The 25,000-nt window shown below is 44.5% G+C and overlaps 3 protein-coding genes across 3 annotated transcripts in view; 1 reads left to right on the top strand and 2 right to left on the bottom strand.

The window, feature by feature from the left end:
* anpepb.1 (alanyl (membrane) aminopeptidase b, tandem duplicate 1) overlaps positions 1–11,202 on the bottom strand; it is a 27,858-nt gene extending 16,656 nt beyond the window's left edge. The window contains exons 1-11 of the mRNA XM_054734277.2: positions 10,634–11,202; positions 9,382–9,688; positions 6,725–6,867; positions 4,461–4,597; positions 2,756–2,882; positions 1,810–1,964; positions 1,405–1,518; positions 1,184–1,327; positions 1,037–1,102; positions 729–794; positions 415–587 (exon numbers count right to left, since the gene is read on the bottom strand). Coding sequence (XP_054590252.2) covers positions 415–587; positions 729–794; positions 1,037–1,102; positions 1,184–1,327; positions 1,405–1,518; positions 1,810–1,964; positions 2,756–2,882; positions 4,461–4,597; positions 6,725–6,867; positions 9,382–9,688; positions 10,634–10,955 — 1,754 coding nt within the window. The 5' untranslated portion in view covers positions 10,956–11,202. The remainder of the gene's footprint in view (positions 1–414; positions 588–728; positions 795–1,036; positions 1,103–1,183; positions 1,328–1,404; positions 1,519–1,809; positions 1,965–2,755; positions 2,883–4,460; positions 4,598–6,724; positions 6,868–9,381; positions 9,689–10,633) is intronic.
* A 1,088-nt stretch (positions 11,203–12,290) lies between these two features.
* On the top strand, positions 12,291–20,339 carry dnaaf4 (dynein axonemal assembly factor 4). Its single transcript, XM_015975799.3, has 9 exons — positions 12,291–12,744; positions 17,219–17,366; positions 18,783–18,916; positions 18,988–19,150; positions 19,218–19,348; positions 19,539–19,648; positions 19,719–19,872; positions 19,955–20,060; positions 20,130–20,339. The coding sequence occupies exons 1-9, from the start codon at positions 12,622–12,624 to the stop codon at positions 20,234–20,236; spliced, it is 1,176 nt and encodes a 391-aa protein (XP_015831285.3). The 5' UTR covers positions 12,291–12,621; the 3' UTR covers positions 20,237–20,339.
* Positions 20,340–21,306: 967 nt separating this feature from the next.
* LOC107396206 (homeobox protein DBX1-B) overlaps positions 21,307–25,000 on the bottom strand; it is a 10,256-nt gene continuing 6,562 nt past the window's right edge. The window contains exons 3-4 of the mRNA XM_015975798.3: positions 23,698–23,906; positions 21,307–21,740 (exon numbers count right to left, since the gene is read on the bottom strand). Coding sequence (XP_015831284.3) covers positions 21,459–21,740; positions 23,698–23,906 — 491 coding nt within the window. The 3' untranslated portion in view covers positions 21,307–21,458. The remainder of the gene's footprint in view (positions 21,741–23,697; positions 23,907–25,000) is intronic.

The following is a 25,000-nucleotide window of genomic DNA, read 5'->3' as shown; positions in this document are numbered from 1 at the left end:
GGATGGATGGATGGATGGATGGATGGATGAATAAATGAATAGATGGATGATGGATGGATGGATGAATAAATGACTAGACGGATGGATGGATGGATGGATGGATGGATGGATGGATGGATAAATGAATAGACAGATGGATGGATGGATGAATAAATGAATAGATGGATGGATGGATGAATAAATGAATAGACGGATGGATGGATGAATAAATGAATAGACGGATGGATGGATGGATGGATGGATGAATAAATGAATAGACAGATGGATGGATGGATAAATGAATAGACAGATGGATGGATGGATGGATGGATGAATAGATGGATGAATGGATGGATGGATGGATGGATGAATAGATGGATGGATGGATGAATAGATGGATGAATGGATGGATAGATGGATGGTTGCGTTATTAACTTGAACTTGGACTGAGTGGTGACGACAGCGTTGGAATCTAGCAGGAAGTGCTGCTGGGAAACGGTGCCAGCTGTGGTGTTGATGGTGACCACAGGGAAGCCCATCTGCAGCACCCAGGTGTTCATGATCTCATCAACTTTACTGGGCAGACTGGTATGAGTGTCAGTTACTGCCTATGGAAGTCAGAACACGTTCGGTTAGTCAAACTGCCTTGCACAGAGGCCCAAAGGCAGGCAGCACACAGGCTAGCACACGAGCTAGCGTACAGGCTAGTGAACAGGTAGTAGAGTTGGAGCCAACAAGAAAAGGACTACCTGCTGCAGGTGCTTCCACAGGTCTGTGTAGACGGCTGTCTCAAAGGCAAATTCTCTCAGGTACGTCTGCAGGAAGGACAGGAGACAGACAGGAAGCAGGTGAACTGGAGAGCAGCTGGAACGTTCTCACCATCAGGACATCTTCAGGTTATAAGTTCAGCAGCTGGTAGTTCAGAAGTTCTCTGGGATGTTTATGCAGCAGCGTCAGCTCTTTTGTTATCTCTTGTACTTCATCGTTCTGGTCCTCGTTTCTGTGCTGCTGCTGAAGGTTAGGGTTAGGGAACAATGAGCAGAAACATTTGCTCTACCTGGAGTCCTTGTTTGAAGACGTCTTCAGACAGGAAGTCTGACAGCATCCGGAGGACTGATGCTCCCTAAGGACAAAGCAAAAAAATTCTAATCTGTCCACTTCGCTGACGATTTGTCCTCTACATCTTGATGATGGTTGGCCTCACCTTGCTGTAGGAGATGGCGTCAAACAGCTCACTGATCTGAGCTGGTTTCTGGATGTCTTCTTCGTTGGAGGACAGCGGATGAGACGAAGTCAAAGCGTCCACAGCAAAGACTCTGTGGATGTCGTTGAGCACGATGAGGTCTTTCTGTCAGGAGAAGCAGAGATATGTGATCCGAAGTGGTTGATGATGGGATGATGGGATGATGGGAGTAAGGCCCTCACCACATTCCAGTCGGGCTCGGCCTTGTCTGCTCCGAGGTATTCCACGTAGGACGCAAAGCCTTCGTTCAGCCACAGGTCGTTCCACCAGCGCAGCGTCACCAGGTTACCGAACCACTGAAGGACAAACGAGATCCAAAGGTGTGAAAAGAGCATGAGGAACCGATACGTAGCTTCAGCTGGAATGTTTCCTGAAGTAAACGATAGAAAAGCTTCCTCCTTTGTCAGATCCTAGCTGAGTCTATAATTCTGGAAACGTTCCTCGGATAGAACCAGACCTTAAAGCCAGAACCTCCCAGGAATACACAACAAACATGGGACACCAGAACCATCCAGAACCCGGCTGCTGAAGGCGACTAAAGGCTGGTTTTTGGGTCAGATCTCCTGCATCCTTTGACCAGAACCCACCATGTGAGCCAGCTCATGGCCAATGATGGTAGTGATCCTCTCCTGGTTGGAGTTGGAGGAGAAATCCTTGCCGTACAGCAAAGCAGTCTCTCTGTAGGTGATCAGACCCCAGTTCTCCATGGCGCCAGCGTTAAAATCAGGAAGTGCGATCTGATCTGCAGGACAGGGAAGGTTCAATTCAATTCAAATTCAAAAATACTTTATTAATCCCAGAGGGAAATTGATTAATTAATCCCAGAGGGAAATGTATTAATTAATCCCAGAGGGAAATTGATTAATCAGGTTTAATCTATTTATAAGTGGTGAGGTTCCTGTAGAACATCTAGAAAGTAGATGTGACAGCAGGAAGGTTTTCTGGTTGATGTCCACAGGTAGAACACGAGAGGAGGAGGAGACCACCACCAGGCTCTTCTGCCTCCGGTTGCAGCAGCTTCATCTCATCCTGGAGTCCAGGAAGAGATGAAGACACCACAGGAGGAAGCAGCTGCACCCGAGGAACATTTACTGGATGAAGGCTATAAAATAACTGAGGTGATCAGAGTTTATATTTCACAGACCGGTCCAATCATAAAACTTTAAACCAACAGATAAAAGCTCAGATCATCACGAGGAAGCAGTAAACCAGAGGTTTCCATGGCAACGGCCGGCCTGCACACTAAAGCCATATTTTCATCTATAAAGGTCATAAAGCTGAGCTCAAACCAGTCCAGATAAGAGCTTGTGATGATGAAGGAAACCTGGACTAGATTCAGTCCTTCCTTTAATCTGAGTTAGAAATTATTTAAGTTGCTTTAAACTTAAAAAGTCCTCTGATAGAAGAAGACTTTAACTTTCTGAGACGCGTGAAAGAGAAGCTCTGCGACCTGAACCTTTATTTATCCTCTGTAAGCATCTCGCTGTAGAAACAAACTCACGAGTGTTGCGTGAGGAGGTGTGATGGACTGACCTGACTTGGGCAGCGGGTAAGTGGAGTTGTAGTACTCCTCGAAGAACTTCAGGATGGGTCCGGTTTTGTTCAGGGCGTAATCTCCCTGGTTAGCATCAATAGCAGCCCTACGGGCGAAGATCCGCACCTGCAGCACACACAGCATAATAGTAGAACACAGCACAGTACACAGCATGGTACGCAACACAGTACACAACACAGTACACAGCACACAGCACAGTACACAGCACAGTACACAACACAGTACACAACACAGTACACAGCACACAGCACGGTACGCAACACAGTACACAGCACAGTACACAACACAGTATACAACACAGTACACAGCACAGTACACAACACAGTATACAACACATAATAAAACACTTAATCCTTTTGTGTTTCCACTGATTCCAAAACCATGATATGGGCAGGATCATGAGTTCAGGTTTTGGTTCTAAACCGGGGGTTGGCAACCCGCGGCTCTGGAGCTGCATGCGGCTCTTCCATCCATCTGATGCAGCTCTCTGTGCTTGTAAAATAAAGAATGGATATTTAAATAAAATGCTTTATATTTTACTGAATTAATTTTACATCTGTATGCCAATTCTAAATGTAAAGATTGTCTGCGTAAACCTGAACAGGTCCAACCCGGTCTTACTGTGAGACCGGGTAGACGCGTCACGCTTGTGCGTAATCATATCGGCGCTTTCTGAGCTGACGAGGATGTGAGATTCTGGGCTTCTCCTCAGACGGCTCCTGGATGTGTCGCCACATTGGAGACAGGAACAAGCACTATTCAGCCAAAGTTTCATAATCAGGGAACATTTTCTAAGTGACACGTCTCGCTTCAGTCGGAGGAATCTTCCTGCATGCGCTCTGGTTCTGCGACGCGCTCCAAGTCCCTCTCCACATCTTCAACTCACTGTGCACATATGTGCTGACAACGAGCTGCGCTGAGCAGTGTCCAGCTCAGATGTTCAGATGGGAATCTTTTCTTGAGTGATTTAGCTACATCTGCGATTTGCATAGAATAAAATGTCAGTTCGTCTGCATGCGTCGGGGTAATTCTTTCTATTCGTTCTCCGTCAAAATAAACGGTAAAATACAGGAACTGTCCGGTCAACACAACACAAGCCCTGCTTTTAACCGTTTTGTTTTCTTGTGAAAATTGTTGCAAAGAGATATAATTTAACTTGATTAACACCAGAGCCAGGCGCACTGCGCCGTTATCTCCGTCACTGTAAATGAGGGAAAAACAAAATGATCGGATCCTTTTCTGACCTTCCCCACCTACAAAGTTTGATTACAACAATCAAACGTGACAGAGCCTGGATTTGTATTCTGAACAGTCTAAACATGTTTTAAAAAAAAACGTATGACAAAAGTGGCACCTGCTCAGTAAAACCACCAACAGGGAGAAAAATACCAAAATATTGTCGGCAGAGACGGGCTACAACTTCTGGATCCACTTTATATAAATCGTTTTATTGATTATCTTCTTATGAAAGATAACTTTGACGTACACGAGCGACCGGTGCTGGCTGCTGTCACCTGTTGTGATTGGTCAAAGCAGCTCTCTGCTGTCTGAGGGTAGGCCCCGCCCACAACGCCGCGGCTGCTGTGGCTCCCAGTGTTTTCTTTACTGTGGGAAACGGGTAATAATGGCTCTTTGATGGGAACAGGTTGCCGACCCCTGTTCTAAACGGATCTGATGGATTACCAGAACTCCATCGATGGTGCTGTTGATGAAGGAGAAGTCACTGACGATGAACGCCAGCAGGTACGTGGACATCTTCTCAGTCTGCTCAAACACGGTCTGCAGCACATGCTGGTCCCCGATGGTGATGTTGATTGTCTCTGCAGAGGAGACAAAGACTTCCATCATGCTCGGCTGCTTGGTTAAGTGTTCTTTAAACAAAGACAAACTGTAATAACCAAAATAAAGTTGGACTTTTCTGCTGCAGCAGATGATTCTAAACTGGTTGTGCAGTTTAAAACTCACCTGGTCAGGCTTTGGTGGGACCTCCTCTTCATTCTCTTCTCCTCATGCTGCTGTTTCTGTCTTTTTCAGTCCCCCATCATTCTTTATCCCCTTTTCTGCCACTCTTTTATTTTGATCTTTTTTTTATAGTTCTGGTTGTGATTTTTATTTTGAGAGGTGCTGTCCACCTTATTCCTGGCTAGGCTCATGCAGAAACGGTGATGCTAGCATCATCCGGTGAGGTACCAGAAGCAGGGCGTACCCACTGGTTTGCAGGGTGAGGTTTTATTGCTAGTAGCGGTTTATTTGAACAAGAGGACTTAAAAATATCTACCCCTGGAAAATGTGCTCACGCAGCTCGGGAACATGTTGCGCTGTTCGCAGTTGTACAAACAACCAAACGGTTTGGCTACCAGAGAGATGTTAGGCCATGCACCTGGGAGTAGGAGAGAGAGCGGCTGCAGGCGTCGGTAGAGTTTTCACCGCCTCCCCAGAGGTGATGAACCCAGAAGGATGAAGCTGAAAAATCTTTATTTGTGCCATCCTGCTGTTTGTGTTTCACCGGATGTAGAAACTGAAACCCAGAATGGGTGATGAGTAGCCTGGCAAGCCAGACTAAATAAATGTATTATTTAGTCTGGCCATGCTCCATTGACGGCTCTCGGTTGTGGGGCGGGTTCTACCGTTGTCTTTCAAATGATCTCCACATTCCATTGGACAAGGAATGTGACATACTCTTGTTTCACTCTGTTGCATCATCCCACCCACCAGGCATATAGAGTGCCCTGATTGGCCCACAAAGCAGATAAAGCTCTGTGATTTGTTCACTAAGCAGATAGAGCACTATGATTGGCCCACCATTATGGACCAATCACAGCTCTTTATGTGTTTGAAACCCCTCTAAAGAGCTGTGATTGGCTAGCCAGAGTCCTGGTAGGAGCTGCTGAGGTTCCAATGGAGCATGCCTAGACCAAACTTTGCAAAGCAAGAATTTGGTCTAGTTCACTAGGCTAGGTGATGAGGGATTTAAGGCTCGGACTCGGTTCCACGTCTGCTTTACAGTAAATAAGATTGCGTCTCACCTCTTTCAACTAAACACCACCAACCGCATTACTGCGTAGGTACTGACGAGCTTGTTTATTGGCCCGCTGTCAGACGCCACTGAGTTCAGAAAGTAGCTAAAAATCGCTACTGTATGTTAGCTTTGGTCAGATTTTAGGATTCTCCTCCCACCCCTCTGGTCCTGCAGGCAGAAGGAGTGTAAAGGTGTCTCGTTTCGGCAGTGACGGCTGGTGTTTACAAGTGTTTTCCGTCTCTAAAAACCCATAAAAACAAGATTAGCGTGAAGGGATCGAATCGTCTCTGCTAACGAACGCCGACCGGAAGCTGCACACATCTTTCGTGCAAAGCCTCATGGGACACTAGAATAAGGTGGATATAAAAACTTCTAAAGGAGCACCTGATCTAGAGGGATCAGTAAGCCACTCCCCCCACCCCATTCCCTCCAATAGACCACAATGGGATTTGGGCAGGACCATGTGAGGATGCCCGATTCCCTCTGGAGCTCAGCTAGATGTTGTAGCCAGCAGGCACGTGGACAATGGGTCACAGGAAACATCAATGTTTCACTGTGGAACCATCATAGCTTTTCACATTTAACCCAGCAGATTGTTGTATGAGGCTCATTACCATGGTGACTCTGATGAGCTGCTGACTGCAGCTTTAACATTTCTGTCAATCCTCATTCTCTTGACCTTTCCACTGTTTTCAGGTCAGATCTTCGCATTTGACAAGTTCCTTTGCAAAAAGTCAGTTTAATAAATGTTCAGACTGTTTTAAATATCTACACCAGCTGTAAATAAAGTATGGTGACTAGATCAGTCACCTAAAGTTCAGATTATTACAGAGATTAATGCTGGATTTTTCCTCAGCAGAGATATTTCTGGTTTTTAACACCATGATGACCCAACGCCCAAGTCAGAGTCCAGCTGCCAGACACCTACCTATTTCCATGCCATTGGAGAGTGCCACGGTCCCATGGTCGTGGATCAGAGTGATGTTGAAACGAGCTTTCATTGCCGGCTCATCAAAGCAGGGGAAGGCCTTCCTAGCATCTGTCGGCTGCATCTGGGTGGTGGCAACAACCCTGAAATGGAATGAGTTCAGAGCAATAAATCATATATATATATATATATATATATATATATATATATATATATATATATATATATATATATATATATACACTTGTATATAAACCAAGTGGTGAACTGCCAGAGGTTAAAAAAAGGTAAGGTTATTTAAAACTGAAAAATAATGTACATTTCAGAATTATACAAAAAGGCCTTTTTCAGGGAACACAGCTGTTCTGCTAAAATGCAAGAAGCGTGGGTGCAGAGCGGGAGCAAAACGGAGACAGAGAAAGAGGACATTCAAACCATCTCTTCCATCGATCATAATGGGCAATGTGAGATCACTGGCCAACAAGATGGAGGAACTCCAAGCCCTTTCAAGGACTCAGCCAGAGTTTCGGCAGTTTCGGAACCGCTGGAGGAGATAATGCAAAGAAGGATTCTCCAGAGAATCAAGAAAACAATGGACAACCCTGAGCATTCTCTTCACAAGACTGTCCGACAACGGAAGAATGTCTTCAGTCAGAGGCTTCTTCAGTTTTGCTGCAACACTGACCGCTACTGGAGATCCTTCCTGCCAACAGCCATTGTAATATACAACAACTCTTTGATGACTTGATTATTATTATTATTATGAGCTAATACAGCAATCAATTTCCCTCTGGGATTAATAAAGTATTTTTGAACTGAATTGAATTGAGGACACTTGGAGCTGCAGGTTTGACAGGACGAGTTACAGCAAGGAAGCCACTGCTAAGACGTCAGAATAAGAGAAGAGACTTGCCTGGGCCATGAAACATCGCTGTTGGACTACTGAAGACTGGAAGAAGGTATTATGGACTGATGAATCCAAGTTTGAAATCTTCGGTTCATCACGCAGGATCTTAGTATACTGTCGAGTAGGTGAAAAGATGGTTCCACAGTGTGTGGCATCAACTGTGAAACATGGAGGAGGAAGTGTGATGGTCTGTGGCTGTTTTGCTGGATCCAGGGTCGGTGACTTATATTGAGTGAGAGGCACCCTGAACCAAAACGGCTACCACAGCATTCTCCAGCACCATGCAGTACCCTCTGGTATGCGCCTAGTTGGTCAGGGGTTTATCCTACAGCAAGATAATGACCCAAAACATAAATCCAAGCTATGACAGAACTACCTCAGGAAAAAAGAACAAGATGGTAAGCTTGTAAACATGGAGTGGCCAGCACAGTCTCCAGACCTAAACCCCATGGAGCTGGTTTGGGATGAACTGGACAGAAGAGTGAAAGCAAAGCAACCTACAAGTGCCACACATTTATGGAAACGTCTGCAGCAGATATGGAAGAACTTTCTGAAGAATATTTGATTTCTGTTGTAGAAAGAATGCCACGAGTGTGTTCAGCTGTTATATCTGCCAAAGTGGCTACTTTGATGAGTCAAAAATTTAGAACATATTTGGGTCTATCAATGGATTCCATGATTTCTTTTTTAACTCCAATTGCTTATTTGTACTATGCTTTCATTTCAGAGTGCATTGTGACATTAAACTGCATCATTTCCAATAAAAACTGGAAAAATTGGGGTGTATATGTGTATATGTGTATATATATATATATATATATATATATATATATATATATATATATATATATATATACACATATATATATACCCAGCTAGCTTACATTTTTCTCACTGAGCTAGCAGCCAATCATGGCTAGCTTTCTGAGCAACTCCATCGTCTCTTTGAAAGAAAATCCCTTTACCATCGTACCAATGAAGACAAGATGGCTAAACTATTAGGACCACCAGGACCAAGTTTAATCATCAAGCAAGTTTCCATTAAAGGTGGAAAATCTTATAAACAATGATTTTCACAGAGATGGTCTGAACAGAAAAGATGGTTAACGGGCTGTGAGGTAGCAGTAGTTCTGCTACGGCGGGCCACGCCTCATGGACAGGAGTCACTGACATGCACCATCTGTGGTGTGTTCGAGTTAGTCTTGTGGGGTAAAGATGAAAGTGATGGCTCAAAAGGATTAGTGGACTTGGTGGCATCGCTGGATGAGGTGTTTGAGGAGCAGCTGTTTTTAAAGGCAGGACAAAACAAGCTTTTGGACAGACTGAACCTTTTTCCTGAGAGGCTCACAGCACAAGCTTATGATGGAGTCAGTGTGATGAGAGGAGAGCAGGCTGGGGTTACTCCAGAGAGAGGCTCTCCTTCTCCGACCAGATCTCACAACAGTTAGATAAGTTGCCTTTGTCATCATAAATGCACACACACACACACACACACACACACACACACACACACACACACACACACACACACACACACACATATACACACACACATATACACACACACACACACACACACACACAAAGCACACACACAAAGCACACACACACACACACACACACACACACACAAGAATTTTCTCAGGATGCACCGCTGCTGGTACAATGGTTGCTTTGTACTCGTATTTCCTGTTTTAAACATCTGGTTGTCAGTGATCTCATCACAGAACCAGAAACCGGACCATGCTACCTGGTGACGTTGTTCTCTGTGTACTCGCTTCGGTAGAAACCCCCCAGGTCATCAGCCAGCTCTCCAGTAAACTCAGTGTAGAGCTGGTAGCTCTGATCCTTCACCAGTTTAGCATCCAGCTCCAGAACCAGGTACTGAGTGACCGTCTGAAGCCAGGACGTCCTGATGGAGGGAACTGGTGCCGCTCCGCTGGTAGAGGTGAGCATTGCCAGCTGCTGGTTCTCCTGACGAGTGAAGTTCAGCTTGTTGGAATGGATCAAAATCAGATCGGTGTCCTCCACACACTTGAACTTCACAACAGAGTGACCTGGAACAAAACAACACCAACATGAGGCAGGGTCACGGGGCCAGAAGGTCAGCAGCATGTTCATATCTGAGGCCAGAAAACTAAAACCTGCTCCTTTGTCAGTTTACTTCAGGTGACTCAGATCAGTGTCAGTACTGGGTCCAGTCTGCTGGTCCCAAGTGGGTCACACTGTTTCCTCCCAAACTCATCCGAGTTTTCATTTGTTTTATTCTGAACTTTCATGGTAATAAATTAAAACAAGCCTTCATACAGATTTAGCTACAGAGCAACATGCCTGAAGCTGGTTAATGAACCCTAACCAGTAACCAGAGACCAGGAACCAGGAACCAGAGACCAGTAACCAGGAACCAGACACAGGTAAACAGTCACAAGTGACCAGTAACCAGTGACCAGTCCCACATAAACAGTCACAAGTGATCAGTAAACAATGGCAAGAGTCCAGTAACCAGTGACAGGTAATCAGTAATCAGTAACCTGTGACAAGTACCCAATAACCAGAGACCAGTAACCAGGAAACAGACACAGGTAAACAGTCACAAGTGACCAGTAACCAGTGACAGGTAATCAGTAATCAGTAACCTGTGACAAGTACCCAATAACCAGAGACCAGTAACCAGGAAACAGACACAGGTAAACAGTCACAAGTGACCAGTAACCAGTGACAGGTAATCAGTAATCAGTAACCTGTGACAAGTACCCAATAACCAGAGACCAGTAACCAGTGTCCATAATTCCAGAGGGGTCTGGGACTCTGTTGGTTTAAGTTAATCAAAACCTAAAACGGGTTCATCAGCAGAACTGAACACTTCATGATGTCATCATAAATCATCTGATGTGGACCGAAACTTCCTGCTGGTCTCTCTGGTGTCCATCATGAAATGTAGGTTAGTGGTCCTTGTCCTGGTTCCGGTTGTGGATTTGGAACAAACCATGTCTGGATCCTACCTGTGAAGATGTAGAGACCCGTGTTTGAGTCCGGTTCCAGCCGGGGCCACAGGGTCACCGTGTAGTGGTCTGGAACCAGGCTCTTGGGCAGTCGGTACTGGTCCCAGGGCTTGTTGGAAGGAGTGGGGGTGGGAGTTGTGGAGGTGGCGGTGGTGCCTCCATTGGTGGGTGACACCTGGGTGTTTCTGGACTTTTCCTGAGAGTAGACCACAGAGAGAGCGATGATGGTGGACAGAGCGGCCACGCCCACCAGGATCCCCACGATCCCGACCGTCTTACTGATGTAGAACCCGCTCCCCATGCTCCTGATGCTCCGATTCATCAGGAAAACCTGGAATCATAGCCTTTATAGGGCAGAGAGGGGTTGTCCCTCCCCCTGGACCCGTGACACATTAACAGACTTAGAACACCTGAACAGGTGGGAGAAACGTTCTAGGAAACCATCGGATTCAGATTTTAGTTGCGTTTCTCTATATTTACTTATTGATCCAAAACACATGAAAACTATGATTTTTAAAACAAAAGCATGAATTTATTTCCTTGTTAAACAATAATAAATCCGTTTCTCACATGAACAGAAACAAATCTGATGTCCAGAGAAATGAACGCAGCTCTGACACTTTGTTGCTCTCATGAAACTTAAGTTTTCCTATCAGAGGGTTTATGGGGTCAAATCATGTAGAAAGTACATAAATCACACACACACACACACACACACACACACACACACACACACACACACACACACACACACACACACACACACACACACACACACACACACACACACACGCCTAAGACAACAGGAGAAGCACCATAAAAGGTTTAATAATATTTTATTGTGAGTGAATGAAGCCAAACAGCTTCAAATGAAACCATCTGTTGGGTTCCTGATTGATTATTTCTGTCTGAAGGCATAAAAACAGATTTACAGGCTCTGACACTGAAACCATCTGAGGTTGGCAGATCATCCACCGCCACGTTCCTGACTCCATAACTAACTTCTGCACATGCATGTTTTTATTCTAACTGTGTAATCCTGCAGAGGACTACATGTTCGGTGTTAGAAACAGGAGTTATCTGTTTTATCTACCAGGATGATGCATTTATAAGGTCAAAGGTCAGAATCTGGAGCTTCAGGTGTTTACAGGAAAGAGTTCATAAAGAGACTTTTATCTCTGCACACTGATAAGACAAACTCCAGATTAGAGATGGCACCGTTACAAAGACATGTCCCTACTTTACTGTCAGTCAGCATTCTTTTGCAACAAGATGCAATTAAAGCCAAATGTTTAACCAAAGAATCATGGTCAATTGGCCCACAGGGCCAGAACATCAAAGAACATCTATTCAGTTTAACAGGCTGATGAAATCCTGGCCTTCTCTATGGGCTTTGATTCATGTGTTAATCGTTTTTATTATTATTGTTATTATTATTATTATTATTATTATTAGACTCTGTAACTAAGAACTAATGAAAATGTAGAGATTGCATAATTCTAATGAACAACACACAAAGAAGCTATAAAGATAAGGTGTGTGAGATCATTAACATTTTCTCCTCAGCAATAAAAGCATCAAATGTTGATTATAAATATTAAAATAATGATAGTAAAAAGTTATAAATGACATTTTAAAAATACAAACCAACACAACAGTGTGCTCCATGTGACGTTGTAGATGTCATGTTTATGTTCTGGTTAGCTAGTAACCAAGGCAACACCTTTACCTGCTGGCCTGCTGTGCTTGAGCAGGTTATTTAATCCGTAAATACGTCTGTGTGAGAAATGTGTAAAGAGAATAGATCCGCACGTGACTGAAATCTAAAATCTCCGACAACCCTGAAGGCAGCACGCGGTCTCTCGTCCCCATAGTAACAGAATGCCGCTGGGACTGAAACGGAAGTTGTTGTTCGGAAGTTTCTAACCTGAAAACAACCTAGTTTTTCACGATTATTATCAGTGCGCGCGCACACAGATGAGTCCAACATGCCGCTGCACGTGACGGACTACACGTGGAGCCAGACGGACTCCGCGGTCAACGTCAGCGTACCGTTAAAAGGAGCGGCGCCCGGGAGAGTGGACGTCATGTCAACGGACCAGTACCTCAAGGTTTCTAATGCGCATGCTCAGCAATATTAGTTTAGGTCATATTAGACCGTCTAGGGTGGTCTATTGGACCAGGTCCATGAGAAATCAAGTCAAACTTTATTTATATAGAACAATTCATACAACAAATGCAACTCACAGTGCTTTACAAATTAAAGTGACCCCACATTATCTCCCTCCCCATAAATATAAAAGCAACTAGAAAAATTGCATTTATTGCACAAATGCTGTTTGAATGCTGGATAGCTGAAACTGTAAGCTGAAGCTGCTGAACAGCTGAACTGAAGCTGGAATTAAGCAAAACTGTCAAAATGAGCTGAATGTCTTGAAAGATGTAGAAGCAAAAGCACCAACAAGCAAATAAAGCACAAAAAGTATGTGCTAAAAAAATATAAAATAAAACAAAATTATCGGGCTGAAATAACAGACTCATTATGAGAGGCTCAATGATATGCATTAGATTGGTGTTTAGTACCCTTTTTCCCATCTGATATTTATAGTTAAAAATATTTTTCAATATTTGACCTACATTTCAGTAACATTTTAGGTTTGTATTAATAACCTCATCTTAGTCTAAATAACACAAATATATCTAGTAACATACAATACATTTCATTAACATGCATTTGTATTGGAAATGGTAATAACATTTAATTTCTGCTGGTAACAGTGTAACGGTTGCTTGTCTATTATGTACGGGTTGGCAATAATCCAGTTTAAATTATGTTCAAAGATAGAAGTGTTTGTGAATTAAACACTACAACGGCTTGCCGTACATCCTGCAAATGTGACTCTGCAGCGGTTCTGATCCATAGCGCTGCAGGATGCAGAATAAACAGGATGGTGGGGAATATTCATCCGTTTGTAGAGTTTAGTCTTAGTTTTTCGATCATCATATATTTTTCTGTGCACCTCTTGATCGTGAGACTGCTACCCGTTCGCTTTAGCATTAGCCAATGTAGCTGCACGTTTGATCCCAAACTTTGGGCTAGTTCTGCCTTTTCAATTCAATTCAAGTTTATTTATACAGCGCCAAATCACGACAAGAGTCGTCTCAACGCACTTCACATAATAAACATTCCAATACAGGTCAATTCATTAAGCCAATCAGAAAAAAGTTTCCTACATAAGGAACCCAGCAAATTGCATTGAGTCACTGACTTGTGTCAGGAGCAATCCTCATACTAAGCAAGCATGCAGCGATAGTGGAAAGGAAAACTCCCCTTCAACAGGAAGAAACCTCCAGAGGATTCCGGCCCAGTACAAGCAGCCATCCGCCAACTGCCACGATCCACTGGGGACCAAGAAGACAGAGCAGACACAGACCTTTGTGTCTTTGCTGGTTCCTTTATTTTCCTCCACTGCATCCAGATTTCCACGCTGTGCACCAGTAAAAAGCATTTTTTCTTACACGTTACTTACTTTTGTTCAATAAAGTTCTGGGGAAAATAGTAATTCAAAGATGTTGCACCAGTGCTACATTTAAAAATAGACAGACACACTCAGACAGTGTCACTGGAAACTTTAAGCAAAGCTGTTTCTGTTGAATACTTTTTACCAAAACCAGACTGGAATTTATCTAAACGGTTGTGTAATTCCAGAAAAGTAATCAGCTGATCTGCCACAACCTTTTCCATTATTTTAGAGATGAAGGGTCATTTAGAAATGGGTTTGTAATTTTTAGGCTGAGATGAGTCCAGACTTGGTTAAGGATAGGTTCAATAACTGCATATTTGAAAACAGATGGTACAGAGCAGGATTGTAGGGACAAATGAATAAAATCTACAATGCATGGACCAATATGGTCAAACAAGAATACATGAGGTTGGTTTCTGAATGAGGTAAATGTCCTGGAAATCTACAGGAGCAAAGACAGACCATGGGTGTTTCTCAATGCCAAGGGACCTTGCCTTGGTCTTGGCCCCGTCCCGGTTGCCTAGGAGATACGTCATCGGGAGCCAACAAGACGTGTTCCTGTGTTCATGTTCTACCGAGGCATGTGTTCTCCGTTTGTTAGCCGTTTAGCTAGCTGAGCAAGGATACACGGGAGTTGTCTTGTAGCCTAGCCTTGGTCAAAAATTACCCAGAATACACCGCAGTATTTTCAAAAGGATGACGGATCAGAAGCCGGCAGGTACTTCGGGGACAATTTTCAAGTTTAGAAGTAAGACAACTAATTTAAAATGTTTTATTAGATTCAAAGAAGTTATCTATTGTTGGTTAGTTGCTAGGTAGTTTCAGCTTCGGTGACTAGCGGGTAGTAACTCACTTATATTTTTTATTTAACAAATATTTACACAATTTCAAAAGTAAAAGGGCTTGTAATATATTTATATTGAAACTAATACGTATAAAACATAACGTTATCTCCCATGTCACGTGACGTTACGTGACTGACTCGGGGGGCCGCGGTCACGTGATGCAAGTCTGTTCCATTTAACCGTTTTCTTTGACCAGGGGAAGACAGTGTCCTCGTAAGCAAAGAGCCTGGCCTCGCAAGACATTGCCTCACAAGGCCAGGCGCCTTGACATTGAGAAACACCCCGTCACTGGGAGGAAGGTGGTTGGATGGGGGGTAGGAAGTAGATGGGGGTGATATTTCTGAATTTATTCTCAAATAATGCTAGAAAGTTGTTACAGTTAGACCTTAAGTAAAGTGGCATAAGAGGGGCGTGATGTGAAACTATCTGGTTGTCAAACAGGACTTTAGAGTTATTTTTGTTTACAGCAATCAGCTGGGCAAAGTAAGTGTCCCTCACTCAGAGATGTTATCAGTTCTTTAAAGTGCAGCCTGTGACTTTCTAATCTAGTTGACTTCCAACGTTTCTCGGCTCTGCGGCATATCCTTCTGAGACTGGAAATGCTCTGATTAGTCCAAGGACTTTTCCTCTTGTTAGATAAAACGATCAGCTTAACAGGAGCCACTTTATCTAAGATGCTGCAGCATTGTTTATCCAATGACTGGATGAACAAGCTTGGATCGTCACCCTGAACTGAGCTGCTGTCAGATAATCCAGAAAATCCATCCACTGCTGACTGATTGACACGTCTCTTTGATTTTAGTTCGTGAGTGAGAGATCAGTGATAGATTGGACAGAAAATGCAGCTGTTGGACAGAAAATGCAGCTGTGGTCTCTCACATGAATCTCTTCAACATGTAAATGATTGATGTTTAGTCCCAAAGAGAAAACAAGATCTAGAGCATGGCCCATTTAGTGTGTGGGGCCTGAAACGTGCTGCTCTAAGTTAAAGAGCAACTCACCCCCTACCAGAGAATTACTCCACTCCCACTTCCTGTTTGAAAAATGCAACAAATGCTGTTGCCTAGCAGACCGAGAGGGCGGAGCCACTAACAAATACACACACACACAGGCTCACGACAGCATTGTGACATCATAAGGACCAGTTTACATCATAGCATACCTCTTAGCCAATAGCGGTGGCAGATTTAAATTCAAATATTTTACCTGACAACGGCACAACACTGCCAGTTTTAGGCAGAATATTTAAATTTGAACTAAGATGCACTGAAGTGCCAAATTATTGACCACACGTGTCTGCAGCACGATTAGACACTCGTTTATTTAGTTTATCAGCAAAAAAAGGTTTATTTGGGGGTGACTTGCTCTTTAAAAGACTCAGTGATAGACATGAACAAGTCGGATCATAAATGTGGAAGTTAAAGTCACCAATGATTAAAACTTTTTCTACTTTGATCATTGATGATTGAAAATCTGCTAATTCAGAGAGAAAAGGGCCAGCTGGACCGGGACATCAGTAGAATGAAATACAGTGAAATACATTTGATAACCCTACTTTGATGACCTGATATTCAAAAGTTGTAAAAGGGCCATTTTTCACCAGATTACAGACATGTTTGTCCTTAAAGACCACAACAAGACCTCCACCACGATGTGACGGGCGTGGTGTGGTAAACACAGAGCTATTGGTGGACATTATTTATTCAAATGTACAAAGTTTCCATCTTGCTACCACGTCTCCGTAAGAAATAAATAGTCCAACTTTTCTCTGATGAACAGCTCAGAGAACCACTTTATGAAATATTTTCATATTATTTTATTTCTACGTGCACAGAGCAAAAATATAAATGCAACACTTTGGTTTTTGCTCCTGTTTTTCAAGAGTTGAACTCAAACATCTGAAACATTGAGTTCAGCTCATGAAAAATGGGAGCAAAAACAACTGTTGCGTTTACATTTTTGTTCAGTGTACATGCAGCTATTCTATGTTCAAATGCTGTTAAGAGGCGTGAAAACATATTTTAAGCTAATTTCTTTTCCAGATTTTCCTTTGCAGCTTTAACCTGGAGAATAAACCCATAAATAAATAAATACATGTAAACACAACAAAATAATAAGTCAACAGAATGAGTGATTGTGTGAAGACAGATTATAAAACCAAGTTCTAGCGTCCTCTGGTTCTGACCTTTAACACCCCCGCCCCCACCCACCCACAGGTGCACTTCCCTCCCTACCTGTTTGAGGCCTTCTGGTTTGAAGACATCGATGATGAAAGAAGCTCAGCAAAGATTGGAGATGGAGTCGCCGTGTTCAGCTTAATGAAGAGAACCAACAGATGGTGGCAACACCTGATGATGGTAAATGGTAAATGACCTGTTGTTGTACAGCACCATTTTAGGTTCTACAACCCCCCAAGATGCTTCACAGTAATTCATCCATTTAGTAAGTAAGTAAGTAAAAGTTTATTTATATAGCGCCTTTCACAGATATAAATCACAAAGCGCTGTACAACATGATAAAGATCAGGGCAAATACCTCTAACAAAAAAAAACATCAGAAAAACAATAGCAGTGATAAAGTAGAAAATTAAATCATGAGTATAAACAAAGTGAAGGTGTGAACCCGAACAAAGCCATCATTCTGAAACATTTAGGGAGGGAACGCCTGGATGAAGAGGTGAGTTTTAGATGATTTTTAAAGACCTCTACAGTGTTAGAGAGACGGAGGTTTGAAGGTAGACTGTTCCAAAGTCTGGGTGCAATAGTCTGAAAGGCCCTGTCCCCTTTGGTTTTCAGTCTGGTTCGAGGAACAGCCAGGAGGTTTTCAGATGTGGATCTAAGGTTCCGAGAGGTGGTGTGTGGGGATAAAAGCTCAGATAGGTAGCTTGGAGCCTGGTTGTTAAGAGCTCTATAGGTCAGGACTAAAACTTTAAACTGTATTCTATATTCTACCGGGAGCCAGTGGAGGGACTGTAAAACTGGGGTGATGTGAGCTCGTCTGCTGGATTTGGTTAGGAGTCTGGCTGCTGCATTTTGGATGGCTTGAAGGCGTGAGAGGGAGGTTTTGCTGAGACCAGTAAAAAGAGCGTTACAGTAGTCTAAGCGTGATGACACAAAGGCATGGATGATTTTTTCCAGATCTGCAGTAGAAACCAGTTTACGGACTTTTGAAATGTTTCTCAGTTGAAAGAAACAAGAGCGGGAGATTTACACGCTGGTGGTGATGAGCTATGATGTAGCCACAGCTGCCCTGGGGCGCACTGACAGAGGCGAGGCTGCCGTACATAGGCACCACTGATAAACACAAGTAAGCGCTTCACAGTTTCCGTGGAAACGCGTCACTGACCTGTTCAGGTGTTTCTGTGGTGAGCCTCGCTGTTCCTCGTCTCCTCTGCGTCTGAAAACCTCAATTCCCCACTTTCAGTGTGATCACCTCCACCCATGATGGTGCGTCAGTCAGCTGCATGGAAATACAATGTTCAGGTTGGTGGAACACTAGGTGGACTCACAAAGACCCCAGAGCCTCTGGACACAAACCTGGAAACAGGAAGTGAAGAAGAAAACAGCTGTGTTGGGATCAGCTGATTACTATCAACCGGCTGTTCGTTAACTCAACAGATGGGGTGGAGGCTGGTCACAAACCCAAATGAATCTGATCCAACAGGAAGTGAGGATGCTACTTCCTGTCTGGTGTTTCAGAACACACTCAGGTGTCAGGTGAAGACACTAGCTGTTAAGAGTGAGACTTCATGCATTCTGAATCCAGTTAGTTGTGTTTCAGATGATAAAGAATCAAAGAGGAGGATCAGAGAAAAGGCTCTGGAGAAACATCTGCAGAAGGTTTCTGCAGAGGCCAAAATCAAAGCTGTGAGAAAACAAGCAGAGAGCAAATATGCTCTGGAGACCATGATGGAGGTGAGTCCTCTTCTTCGTCAGGACACCTGCTCAGATTAGAACAGTCATCTCAGATGTTTTGGCTGCCACAGCTAGAAGACCAGGAGAGAGACCGAATCCAGAAGATGAAGGACTCAGAGCGAGAGAAGGTGAGTGTGGAGCTGGTAGCATGGCAGCAGAACCACCCAACCCCACTGAGAGACAACACAAAGACACCAGAACATGGATCAGCGAAGTCTGGACGGAACCAGCCAGGTGAGTGGACCCACCCCCCACCCCACTGTATAAGCCCCGGATCTCATAAACATGTTCCTGCATGAAGTTCACAGAGAAACCAAGAGGAGATCGCAGGAGCCTCCGCCTCCTAGAGCAGCTGGGAACATTCAGATCACCTTTACTCCTCGGGTTTTCCCAACGGCACTCAGGGAATCACAGGCATCAGAGGAGGAGGAGGTGAGTTTACCTGGAGGGAGGGTGAGTGGTGGGGGGGCAGTTCTGCTCAGACAGACTAGACTGGATAATCAGCGGTGGTTCTGTCTGGATCTGCATCGGTGGGACCTTCTACAGCCTAACTAAATCAGTATGGAGTTGGGTTCAGATCAGAGGCTCCAGACTAACTTCTGGATCCTCCGTCTCTAAACAGTGGCTGAGGAAACAGGCAGAGGCCAGGCGAGTCGTCAGAGCAGACCTGGAGGAGCTGGAGGACCTGACCCAGGAGGAGAGGAACCCCGACTGGCTGAAGGACAAAGGCGAGTGAGTAAACGCTGACCTTTACAACCAGATATTCCTGAACTGCAAGAACTCTGAACCCTGTCGCTGTCAGCCGGTGTTTTGTGAGTGGCGACTACATGGGAGCGCTGAACGCCTACAACCTGGCCATCAGGCTCAACAAGAAGATGGCGGCTCTATACGCCAACCGAGCCGCGTGTCACCTGAAGCTCAGGAACCTTCACAAAGCCATCGAGGACAGCTCTCAGGTCTGAGGACCTCTCTGTCACACGACATTTCCTCTCAGGTCTAAAGTTCTCGTGTCAGATGACTTGTGGTGTGGACCTGCAGGCCTTGGACCTGCTGACCCCGGCTGTGGAAGCCAACGCCAGCGCAAGAGTCCGGGCCATTGTCCGCAGGGGATCAGCCTTCTGCCAGCTGCAGCTCTATGCTGAAGGTTTGGTGGTTTCCTGGACCCGTCAGGTACAGGTGAGTCTCAGCTGATCACCTCTGGTTTCTGTTTCAGGACTACAGGACTACGAAGCTGCTCTGAAGATCCAACCTGAGAACAAGCAGCTGCAGGAGGACACTCAGAGAATCAGAGACATGGTCCAGGGCTGTCCTCCTGACTGAGTCACACACACACACACACACACACATACACACACACACACACCAGCTGCACATTTCTGTTATTTTTATTCCTGAATAAATAAAGTTTCTAGCTTTAAAATCAGATTCCAGCCAAACTTCGTGGTTTCATCTTTATTCTCTTTCCTCTCCTCCGGTCCGTCGCTCCGTGGCGGATGGCTGCTTATACTGAGCCAGGATCCTCTGGAGGTTAAAAGGGTGTTTTCCTCTCCACTGTCGCTGCATGCTTGCTTAGTATGAGGGTTGGTGTAAATCCATTTTTTGTTGTATTTTTACTCAGTTTGGTAAAAGTTATTAGCTTACCTGACATCTAGTAGCTCCAGCCATCATCAGAGGTCGCCGGTGAAGGTGGCGTCACTTCCTTTGATCTGCGGGCAGCAGAGGACGGTGTCTTGCTGATGACACGGTCCCATGTGTGATCCAATGTGAACACTCCATCATCTCTGTTCATGGTCCTGTGTCCACGTCTCCTTATCTCTACGGCTTCTCTTACCCATCGTTTTGCTGTTCTGTGTTTATGATCCGTGCACCGTCTCAGTCCACTACGTGGTTTTCTCCTGTGCAGTGGTCTGTTACGGCTGATTTCTTTATTGTACTTCCTGCTTCTTGATTGGCTGCTCTCGTGTGTCTTCGACTCGTTTCCCTCTCGCTCTCCCGACGGGTGGAACATGCACACTGGATCACGCATGGGACTGTGTCATCGGCGAGGAGGGCAAATAAACGAAGACGCCGCCATCACCGGCGATCTCTGAGGACGGCTAGAGCTACTAGCTGAAACATGTCAGGTAAACAAATAATTTTTACTAAACTGAGTAAGGAAAGAACACAAAAATAGATACCAGACAAACACAGTATGACTGCACAAAGACTCTGACACTAGTCAGTGACTCGATGCGACCTGCTGGGTTCCTTATATAGGAAACTTGTTACTGATTGGCTTAATGACCTGACCTGTGTTGGAGTGTTTACTGTGCGAAGGTCCTTGAGACAACTCTGGTCCTGATTGGGCGCTTTATAAATAAACTGAACTGAGTAAAATGATGACACAAAAGGAAAGTTTCTGAATTTATTTAAGAAAATATGAAAAACGCTGAATATATTTCATACATTTAAGTCTACAAATATTAACTGTAGAGCATTCCTGTACAGAAGCGAAGCTCCTAGTATTTACAGAGCAGATTCAGTCCTCCCACTCGGGTCCTTCTCAGGAGACACAGATGTCCTCACTGTCTGAGTCCGACGCCTCAGACTGTTTGCTGGACTCTGATGGAGAAGAGGGGTTCTGCTGGTGGTGGAGATGTGAGTCCTGGCTGTCTGCTTCGACGCGGTTCAGCTGCTGGTGGAAGGTGCTGCCCACGTCAGTCAGGTCTGGGTGGGGGTTGGTCTTGGTGGGGAGGGTCTGCTGGCGGCAGCCACCCGTCGACAGCAGCTCCCGCTCCTTTGAGTTCCTCCACTTCATCCTTCGGTTCTGAAACCAGATCTTCACCTGAGCAGAACACAGAATCCCACAGAGTTACCGGAGCATGAATGCAACAGAGGCCTGATCGGTTCAGACCCGAGTGGGTAAAGTGATCAAACAGAAGCAGCTATTTAACCACATATAGATTTAGTTCCATGTTTAATCAAACATTCAGAAGCAAATCTAAAACATATTTATACCCTTTCGTCAGAGACGGATGGTTTCAACCGCTTTCTTCTGACACTCTGCTTCCCTTACGTCCAAATTAGCATGCTAGCTAAATCTTCAGTTTAAAAGTGCTGTACTTTTAGCCACCTAAGTTTCCATCTAACCCTCGAAATCTACGACGATTCTAAATGTTTTCATCATTTGATTCATCTTTAAACATTTAGACAGTATTGGGACTTTCAAAGTAAAAGTGGCTGGCTGCTAATAAAGCTGTTATTTCTCTCATGAATCGACACAATCAGACCAAAATGGTCTGAAAATTATTTATTTAGTAAAACTAAAAGGAAACAGGAAGTGAAAATGTGACCTCTCAGGAGGCCAGAGGTCAAGGATCAGCCAGGAGCTGCTGGTGATTTGATCCCCGTCAACTTATCTAAGGTTTAGTAACTTCCTGCTCCGGAGAACACCTGTAAACACCTGGGGTGTGTCTCAATGTCGAGGCGCCTGGCCTCGCAGGACGCCTTGCTTACGAGGACGCGGTCCTTCCTTGGTCACAGAAAACGGTTAAATGGAACGGACTTGCATCACGTGACTGCGGCTTCCGCGGCGGTCACGTAGCGTTATATTTTATACGTACTAGTTTCAATATAAATGTATAACGAGAGATTTAGTTTTGAAATTGTGTATATATGTTGGTTAAATTAAACATGTAGGTTACTACCCGCTAGCCATCGAAGCTGCAAATACTAAGCAGCTAACAATAATAGCTAACTGCTTTGGATATAAAAAAACATGTCAGATATCAGCCTGATGGCTACAACTAGTTGACTTACATTTAAACTAGAAATTTCCGCTGAAGTAGCTGCCGGCTTCTGAACCAGAATACACAACAGTATTTTGAAAATACTGTTGTGTATTCTGGGAAATTTTTGACCAAGGCTAGGCTACAAGGCACCACCTGTGTATCCTTGCTCAGCTAGCTAAACGGCTAGCAAACGGAGAACGGGCGCCTTGGTAGAACATGAACATTGGAACACGTCTTGGTGTATCTCCTAGGCAACTGAGGCGGGACCAAGACATCAAGGCAAGGTTCCTTGGCATTGAGAAACACTCCTGTTGTTGCTCATCAGCCTGGGAGGGGTCAAAGGTCAGCTGCTGATGGTCCCAGGATTGGACATCCAAGCAGGTTGGCCCTGAGGTCACCTCACCTCTAAATACCTCAGATTAAAGGTCAAAGGTCACAATGATGGTTTGGGCCGTCACAAAAGGACTCGAGTCCAACAGGACCTCTTCTAGAGTCCAATGTGAGACTCTGATGCTAGGACTAAACCAGGCCACAAAACAGAACCAGGATCCAAACACAGCAGCAGATCTACAACAGAACCTCGTGGTTCTGCAGGGCTCCTGTCAGACTCCAGACCAGAACCCAACTCAAACATCACGGTGAGACCTTCTGAGAGCTGCGTGAACTGAAGCTAAAATGTAAAGAAGAGTAGACCAGAACTCTAGAAGCATGTGAAACACTGATGATGTTCTGTTGGACCATCAGATGGACTCATCTCATACCACTGATGGACCAGCTAAAGCTAACCGGCAGAAGCTTTACCTTTTATCTGTAACTTAACAACCAAAAACTTCAAACATATCCTTATTTTATTAGTGTGATTATTATTTTTGGCTACTTGAGTTTGGGTTAAACAGACCAGCCACTAGGAGGCAGCAAATGACTTTTTCTCAAGGCATCTAGAGGCTAATGATGTCATATAGCAATGGTACCCTGATCCCAGGTCAGCAGGAGCTACAAACCCAGCTCTACCTGTGAGTCCTTCAGGCCCAGCTTGCTGGCCAGTTTCTTCCTGTCTGGTTTGCTGATGTACTTCTGCTTCTGGAAGGTTCTCTCCAGGGCCTTCCTCTGGAGGTCCGAGAACACGGCCCGTCTCAGCATGCCTCTCCTGGGCTTCCCTCGGGGGGGCAGGGGCCACGAGAAGGTTCCCGGGACAGGAACCACAGGTGAAGATGAGGAGGCTGAGAGGTGAAGCAGAGAGAGGAGCAGAGAGTCATCATAAAAATCACACCTCGTCAGATTAAATGTCATTTATCATTTTTTTAAAAACTGGAGATTTTTGGAAACGCAGCAAAAATGTTTGGTTTTATACACAAAAATCCCTGATTTAATTTACCTTTAAATATTTCATCTGTTCAACACATGCCTGTTTCAGCATGGAGAAGTTGTCCAGAGGAGGTAGTAGCTTCAGTCGACAGGATCTGGAGTCTTACTTCCTGATATGTGGACATCTCTCCTCTGACTGGCTAAAAGCAACACGACTCTACCACTGACTCTGTCTGATCTGCAAGGTTGATGTTTTATCTCCACTAATAACACAAGCCTGGAGGAGTTCTGCTGTGTGGTGGAGTTGCTAACGCTAATGGTTAGCTTCTACTAGCTGAGACGTTCTCTGCTGTTTCATGGACTAAACCAACAACAGCCTTCCCCGTCGTGACCCAAGATGGGTGAGTCCATGAATGTTAGTGACAGTGTGATGTAGATCTTTCAGGATTTTCTAATCCTAGAGTTTCACCGTCTGCTTTCTATCAGAAGCTACTGCAGGAGATAGGTGTAGGAGACCATCTTCATGTTCAGCCTGCATGAGACACTCAGAGTGACCCGTTAGAATCAGAGATATTCATTAAAACAGGGGTTTTCGGTGATCCACACCTTTAAGAATCAAGTTTATTGATTTTATCCGTTTATTTTATTTTCTGAACTAAAACTTTGTATTTCTTCGTTCTTTTTAAACACAGCAAAAGAAAAGTTTTCCTTTACCATACTAGCTAACGTTTCGGCTACTTCCTGTAGCCATCCTCAGAGCCGTGACGATGGCGGCGTCACTTCCTTTTTAGTTTATCTGTGGGCTGCAGAGCACGGTGTCGCCCTCTGCTGCCCACGCCCCCCACGTCGATGACGCAGTCCCATGTGTGACCTAATGCATTGTAGCCTCCAGAAATGGTCAGTTTTCCACCTTCAGTCTGACCTCTTCAGTATCTGGCCATTTGGAGACATAAGTCCTAACTGGTGCCTTTAATCTTCAAGAAAGATACTGTTGTTTGCCCAGGGTCCC

Source organism: Nothobranchius furzeri, chromosome 4 (genome assembly GCF_043380555.1).
Source record: "Nothobranchius furzeri strain GRZ-AD chromosome 4, NfurGRZ-RIMD1, whole genome shotgun sequence".
Classification (NCBI taxonomy): domain Eukaryota; kingdom Metazoa; phylum Chordata; class Actinopteri; order Cyprinodontiformes; family Nothobranchiidae; genus Nothobranchius; species Nothobranchius furzeri.
Note: the sequence above shows the minus strand (reverse complement) of the source record. Positions and strands in the feature narration are given on the sequence as shown.

Coding starts and splice junctions, on each gene's coding strand:
- dnaaf4 (XM_015975799.3), top strand. CDS start 12,622: ATGCCGCTGCACGTGACGGACTACACGTGGAGCCAGACGGACTCCGCG. Junction 18,917..18,987: donor CTCTGGAGACCATGATGGAG/GTGAGTCCTCTT, acceptor TGGCTGCCACAG/CTAGAAGACCAGGAGAGAGA. Junction 20,061..20,129: donor GCTGCAGCTCTATGCTGAAG/GTTTGGTGGTTT, acceptor TTTCTGTTTCAG/GACTACAGGACTACGAAGCT.